The sequence below is a fragment of the Uranotaenia lowii genome, chromosome 3, assembly GCF_029784155.1.
Source record: "Uranotaenia lowii strain MFRU-FL chromosome 3, ASM2978415v1, whole genome shotgun sequence".
Lineage (NCBI taxonomy): Eukaryota > Metazoa > Arthropoda > Insecta > Diptera > Culicidae > Uranotaenia > Uranotaenia lowii.
The window spans coordinates 222,068,125-222,075,196 of record NC_073693.1 but is presented as its reverse complement, the minus strand read 5'-3'; the positions used below and the strand labels follow the sequence as shown (position 1 = coordinate 222,075,196).

At 43.1% G+C, this 7,072-nt stretch overlaps 1 protein-coding gene across 1 annotated transcript; it reads left to right on the top strand.

Annotated features, from left to right (window-relative positions):
- The first annotated feature begins 87 nt into the window (after positions 1-87).
- LOC129754769 (leucine--tRNA ligase, mitochondrial-like) lies at positions 88-3,995 on the top strand. Its single transcript, XM_055750990.1, has 4 exons — positions 88-503; positions 902-2,693; positions 2,754-3,232; positions 3,285-3,995. Exons 1-4 carry the CDS (start codon positions 408-410, stop codon positions 3,594-3,596), a joined length of 2,679 nt encoding a protein of 892 aa, XP_055606965.1. The 5' UTR covers positions 88-407; the 3' UTR covers positions 3,597-3,995.
- The last annotated feature ends 3,077 nt before the right edge of the window (positions 3,996-7,072 follow it).

Below are 7,072 nucleotides of genomic sequence, written 5' to 3'. Positions count from 1 at the left end.
TATTAGAAAAGTTACAAATGAACAAAAATTAATTTAAAAAGACTATTTCAACTGCAGCAGTGTGAACCTTGATCGATTTTGCGGTTTGTTATTGTCCCGTTATTCTTGAATCTCGACGAAAATGATCAGCTGTTTGGGACGCCGGTTCCGGTTACCATGGCAACGACCGTCACCTCCCACGCCACCCACAGAAAGCCGACCCACCACGACCGTTTGTTTTGGTATTTCTGTTGTGATCCGGTGATTCTGGTCCAAAATAGGGGAAAAAATCAGTCGCATGGCACGCGTTTGTAGAGTTGCTCGGATTGTGTAACTTCACTTTAGTGGTGTTTAAAATCGAATCAAAGGTTGAAACTATTTAAAATATGCTGCACGTCTTTAGCATAAGTGAAACATAAGCTAAGAAAATGATGTTGATGATGCTAAACAGTGCAGTTCGCGAATTATTAAATCGAAAAAGTACAACATGGATTCGGCAATGTTATTCCTCAGCGGATTTGTTGGTGAGTATAGGGCTACCAGTAACCTTCTAGATAAATCGTCGAACTAAAAAAGGGCTTATAATCGCATTTTAGTTCTATAACATCACTAATCTATATCTACAATAATCACATGAAATTGCTTGAAAATGCAAATTCAAGCGCATTTAATTGTTGATGTTTCAATTACTCGATAGCTTTTAGAAAACATTATTGACTTGTTGAGTTCATTATTTAACTTCGATTCGGTCAGTCACATTTTTAACTGCGTGCTTGTTTTCGTTTTTAATGTTATTTTCATTTGTGTTTTTGGATCCAAACGGCATTTTTGAATTACAATGTCTAAAAATTATGTATTTGTATTTAAAAAAATGATTTTAGAGATTTCATTAAATTATGGTACCTTCTTATTCTTTTTTAAGAGCACCAAAGAGTTAACATCGGACATGAAACTCGCAATTGAGAAGAAATGGCACAACAACCTTGGCGATTATCGGTTTGACCCGGCCAGTTCGAAACCGAAGCGCTACGTACTGGCCATGTTCCCCTATCCTTCGGGTAATTTACACATGGGACACGTTCGTGTGTACACCATAAGCGACGCAATGGCCAGGTTCTATCGTTTCAACGGGGCCAACGTGCTTCATCCGATGGGTTGGGATGCCTTTGGACTTCCGGCAGAAAATGCGGCAATGCAGCGTAAAATCCCGGCCGATCGTTGGACCCGGCAAAACATTGACCAGATGCGCCAACAGCTGGAAAAGCTTCAGTTCAGTTTCGACTGGGACCGCGAGTTTGCCACCTGCGATCCGAAATATTACCGGTGGACGCAAAAGTTGTTTCTCATGTTGTTTGAGGATGGTTTGGCGTATCAAAAGGAAGCACAAGTTAACTGGGACCCGGTAGACATGACAGTTTTGGCCGATGAACAAGTGGATAACAATGGGTGCTCTTGGCGTTCAGGGGCTAAAGTAGAAAAGAGAGTTCTCAGGCAATGGTTCATCAAAACTACACAGTTTGCCAAACCTTTGTACGAAGGTTTGTCTGACCCTATTCTAGAAGATTGGAAAGATATCATTAATTTACAGAAGCATTGGATAGGCGAATGTAGCGGTTACTTATTCGATTTGAAATCTTCGAATAAAAACGAAACGCTTCCGATTTGGACAGAAAACCCAGAAAATTTGAAGGGCGCTATCTTCGTCGCTGTGAAGCCATCTAATTTGATAAATACCGAAAAGAAACCAGAAGGTCTTTTGGAATCGTATGTCGAGAATTTCCTGACCGGTGATCGACTCCCTATTATCATCACGGAAAACGTTGACTACCCAGAAGGTTGCGATAGCTATCTCGGCGTGTGCTCTAACGAAACCGATGTTAAAATTGCCAAACGATTCGATTGTCCCGTAAATAACTACAATAGAAAAAATATACAGAAAGAAGAAATAGTTAAACTAGCTCACGAAAGTAACAGGGGCGGTTATCCTGTAAGTTCTAAGCTACGGGATTGGTTAATATCCCGACAGCGTTTCTGGGGAACCCCAATACCTATAATCCATTGTAATAATTGTGGCCCGGTTCCAGTTCCCGACTCTGAACTTCCGGTGGCCCTGCCACTTGAGTCGGTAGGAATGCCACTCTCAAAGAATGATCCCTGGCGCAATACCACGTGCCCCAAATGCAACTCAACTGATGCCCAGAGAGAAACCGACACAATGGACACATTTGTGGATTCTTCTTGGTATTTTCTGCGATTCGTGGATCCGAAAAATACAAAAGATCCCTTTGATCGCGAACTTTCACGCTCCCTCATGCCCGTTGATCTATACGTGGGTGGGAAGGAACACGCGGTACTGCACATGTACTATGCGCGGTTCATGAATTACTACCTGTATAGTAAGGGGTTAGTTCCGCATCCTGAACCTTTCAAGCGCCTATTGGTACAGGGCATGGTTATGGGTCGCTCGTTCCGACTCAAGGGTAGCGGAAAGTACATTCCAGCATCCGAAGTACAGATGGTAGACGAGAAAAAGAATAAAGCAATTCATGTACCAACTGGGGACGCGGTGGTTTGTTTGTGGGAGAAAATGTCCAAATCGAAGCTCAACGGCGTAGATCCTTTGGATGTGTTGCGGGAACATGGATGCGACACACTTCGGTTGATACTATTGGCCGATGTGGCGCCAACATCCCATCGAAACTGGTCGGAAGCTAGTGAGAATAAATCATTTTTTTGTTCTAAATTTTTTTAACTAAAACATTTTTTATTTTAAGCCTTTCCCGGAGTGCTCAATTGGTTACGTCGTATCTGGATGACTATGCACGATTTGCGAAGCGCACGAGAGGCAATCGGTCCCGAGACCAAAGCAGCTCCCGATACAGAAGAATTCCGCCAACAAGATAGTAAACTTTGGGATGCGCGCAATTACTTCTCAGCGGGTGCCACTTTCAATTTCAAATTTTCGCACCAGCTCAGTGTTGGTATCAGCAAGATGCAGGGCCTTACCAATGCCATCCGCCGATCGGACTCCACTGTCATGGCTTACAGTCCACAGTATGAACGGTCCATTGCAGCCCAAATCATTATGCTAGCACCGATGGCTCCACATTTTGCTTCTGAACTGTGGCAGCATTTTGTAGCTTTGCCTCATCGCCTGAATAAGAACTCTGATGAGATTCAGTGGGACCGAGGATTATTTGACCAGAACTGGCCCGTAATTGATGAGGATTACGCTTTGGACCTTACATTTAAGGTCAGTTATTTTCTATTTTAAAAACGCAAAATGATTATTTATTATTTTACAGGTCAACGGATATGAGAGTTGTATACTGAAAATTCCGACTAAGGATCTTAATCAGCTTACACACCAACAATCATTGGACATAGCCCTGGAACAGAACGCAGTCACCAGCTACATAGGTCGGCGAAAGATAAGGAGTAGCGATTTCGTACTGTACCCGGGATGTGAAGCAATTTTAAGCATTACTCTAGAACAGCTGTCCAAGGAAGACAAACTGGAACTGGAACAGTTAGGTAAACTGAACGAAAAGGCTAAGAGCAAAGGTAAAAGTAAAAGCAAGAAACCCAAAAAGCAGAAGCAAATAGTGGAATTATGAAAGATGAAAATATAAATGCTGGAAAACCGACAGTTTTCCATCGTTGAGTACACAATTTATCAGAGTTGAACATTAGAGTGCCTCAAATGACCCGACAATTGAAAAAGTTATGCGCTGCAGGCTTAAATTTATCCTAGGCCATAGTACAAGGTCTCATGCCAAATTTGGGCCAGATCGGATCACGGGAAGGGGTCGCTCAACGAGCCTAAATTTTGTTTGAGATTTTGGGACATTTTGTTCGGAAGGAACTTGAAAATTCAGTAATCGTGAATAACTTTGGTCCTCTTCGTGTGTACTAGGCCTTGGATCGAATTAAGCCTGTAGCGCATAATGTTACAAGCTTGAAATTTCTCATACAAATTTGGGGCAGTCTAAGGAAAATTTTCGGATTTTCAATAACGAAAGGAAAATATGTAGCTTCATGGTTTTTTTTATTCAAATTCTTCGAACGATACCAGTTATAATTTCAGTTATCGAATCAATGGTCAGGTAAGCCCGAGATCAAACAATACAAATATGGATGGATCTTCATAACCCAAATGTCCATAATCATTATAGAATTTCAAAATATTGCGTTCCAGCACACCGGATGGATGTCGCAGAAACTGAATTCGGTGCTCTAAGAGCACCTGTATCAATGGTCCGGAATCCAAAAGGAATGTCCGACCTGTAACTTTGACGACGACTTTTAGCAAGAAAACACGGACGCGAATTGGAACTTGGAACGTTTTAACCCTTGCCCAACCAGGCAAGCTGTCTCAACTTGCTAGAGAAGCTAGTCGCCTCAAGCTCGAAATTCTGGGACTGAGCGAAGTCCGTTGGCCTAACACTGGAGAACACAAGACACAGTTCGGGCAAGTACTGCTTTACTCTGGCGTTTCCTGTTAAGCCCACAGGCCTACGCGGCCCTCGTTAGATGGGAACCGATAAACGAAGGAATAATCGTAGCCAGATTTAGAACACTTGTTAGAAACCTTACAATGGTCCAGTGTTATGCGCCAACTGACGTTGCCGATTTGCAGGAGAAAGAGCAGTTCTACAGTCAGCGTGGTAGAGAAAATTTCGAAGGGTGACATTTTTTTTTTTTTTTTTTTTTTTTAATTTTAAAATAATCTTTTATTCAATTACTTTTTACAAGGTTTGATATTTTAAAAATACATTTTCAAATTGTTTTTTTTTCCTTTCTCAGTACTCATTTAAACTAATAAATTTCTTTAGTAGTTAAAAAAGTGTCCGAAACTATCAGATTAAACAGTTACTAACTCAAAGTTCATTATTTCACATCTAATCATATCTAACTCACTACTCACCAAAACGTGTGTTCCTTTCAAGTTACGATATCTATCGGTCTCGTTTCAACTTCGGTTTCTGGATGCTATCGGCTTCTGGAAATCATCGTTGTTCATTGTTTTTCCCATGCTCGGTTCCTTTTGCGTTGCACACGATGCTTCCTCCGGGTCCGATGATGATGTTCACGTGATTGTCGTCCTAATTATTTCCGTTGAATTGATACGCATGAAGAACTCCTGGTCTCGCGTCCCCTTGAACGAACTATTTGCGTTTGCGCAGAGAGAATGTCCATCCCGATAGCTGGAATAATCTGTTGCTTGCGTCCAATAACATCACTCTCCGAGGTGTCTCCTGATTCTGCTCCCATTATCTTGCGATCGCGTTTCTTCCCTTTGTCTTTTCTCGCCATCCTCGATCCCGATTCAACATCACCGCTCTTGACAGCGGTATTAGATTCCTCACTTGCGAGATCCATGTTGATCTCATCAGACGCCACCCCGCCCAGGGTGGACGCATCACCGTTCTCAGCATCTCTCTCGATAGTTCTGCTCTCATCTGTAGACTTCGGGTTAAGCACTGCCATTTTCGGGGAATACGACACTGATTGGCCCAAACCATTAGAAACAATACTGGCAAAAGTGCCACTGTTTGATTGAACTGATGTTAAGCGCTCGTTAACGCTTCTTCGTTTTGGACAATCAGCTTTGAAGTGTTCTAACGCTCCACACGTGAAGCATTTGTTCTGCAAGCCTTCATAGAAAATCCTAACCTTGATATGTTGGATATTAAGCTGAGCTGGAATTTCATGAGTCACCTCCATGTGCACTCCTCTCACCCCATTCAGGATTGGAAAGCCGGTTTCGGCCGGATAGCGTTCCTGTACCAATTCCTGTATTTTTCCATATTTGGCCATAACGATTTCAATCTGTCTGTCCTCTACTTCCGGAGGCAAACCGAATATTCGGATATACTTGAACGATCCGTTTGCTGCTGATACATCGACTTTAATAGTGGAACCATCAGCATACTTGAAAACTACTTGCGGACCCAATTTTTCTAGAGCATTTTTCATTAGGGTTTCCGATTGAAATCTAATGAACAAACAAAAACTCTCTCTATACATCGCGTTGAGATCACTGCTTAACCATGATTGATTTTTAAAGAAATCAAACACCTCCATATTGGACGGGTTCCTGGATTGTGCACCAAATCGTAATTTTATGGTGTTTTCACGCTTCGGCTCCATATTGTTCATCAATTCTTTCCAATTATAAAGGCACTCAAAACACTCGCCAATAGCTCATCGACTTTCCTCGAAATCTTTACGCACAGCTTATAAAAATACGTCTGCACTGAACGGAGTGTCAACCCGAACTGACATTCAAATCCATCCTGGCGACTTCAACGCAACGATTGGCTCCAACAATAAGGACCTTGAGCGCATCATGGGGCGCCATGGTCTAGGACAGATGAGCGAAAACGGAGAGCAGTTTGTAGAATTCTGTGGCAACAACAATATGGTGATCGGTGGATCGCTCTTCCCCCATCGACCAGCACATAAGGTCACTTGGGTATCCCGAGATGGTCGAACACAAAATCAAATTGACCACATCTGCATCAGCCGAAAATGGAGAAGGAGCCTTCTTGATGTCCGCAACAAACGAAGCGCAGACATTGCATCTGACCATCACCTCGTCCTTGGCGAGATACGACTGAGAGTTGCACGTGTCCAACGGCGCGAGGAGAAAGTCGGGTGGCGATACGACGTCCGCCCGGTTGGAGAATCCAGAGGTGAAAACGGCATACGTTAAACAACTAGAATCCCGAGCCTCGGAACTGCAGACAGACGGAACAGCCGAAGAACAGTGGTGTGGAATCAAGAACGCCTTTATCACGACGAGTCATGGTACTCTCGGTAAAGTTCGTGGAAGAAGAAGTGAATGGATGTCGGATGAAACTTGGAGGATGGTCGATGATCGGAGAAAGGAGAAAGTAGGAATTGAGCAGGCATGTACCGGGTCAGCCAAAGCAGCCGCCAGCTTACGTTATGCGGAGCTGGAAAAGGCAGTTAAACGAGCTTGTAGACGAGACAAGAGAGCCTGGACAAACTCCATAGCCGAAGAAGGAGAAAGCGCCGCTGCCAATGAAGATATCCGATTACTTTATGATATTTCTCACCGCCTCAG

Coding starts and splice junctions, on each gene's coding strand:
- LOC129754769 (XM_055750990.1), top strand. CDS start 408: ATGATGTTGATGATGCTAAACAGTGCAGTTCGCGAATTATTAAATCGA. Junction 504..901: donor ATTCCTCAGCGGATTTGTTG/GTGAGTATAGGG, acceptor TTCTTTTTTAAG/AGCACCAAAGAGTTAACATC. Junction 3,233..3,284: donor CTTTGGACCTTACATTTAAG/GTCAGTTATTTT, acceptor ATTATTTTACAG/GTCAACGGATATGAGAGTTG.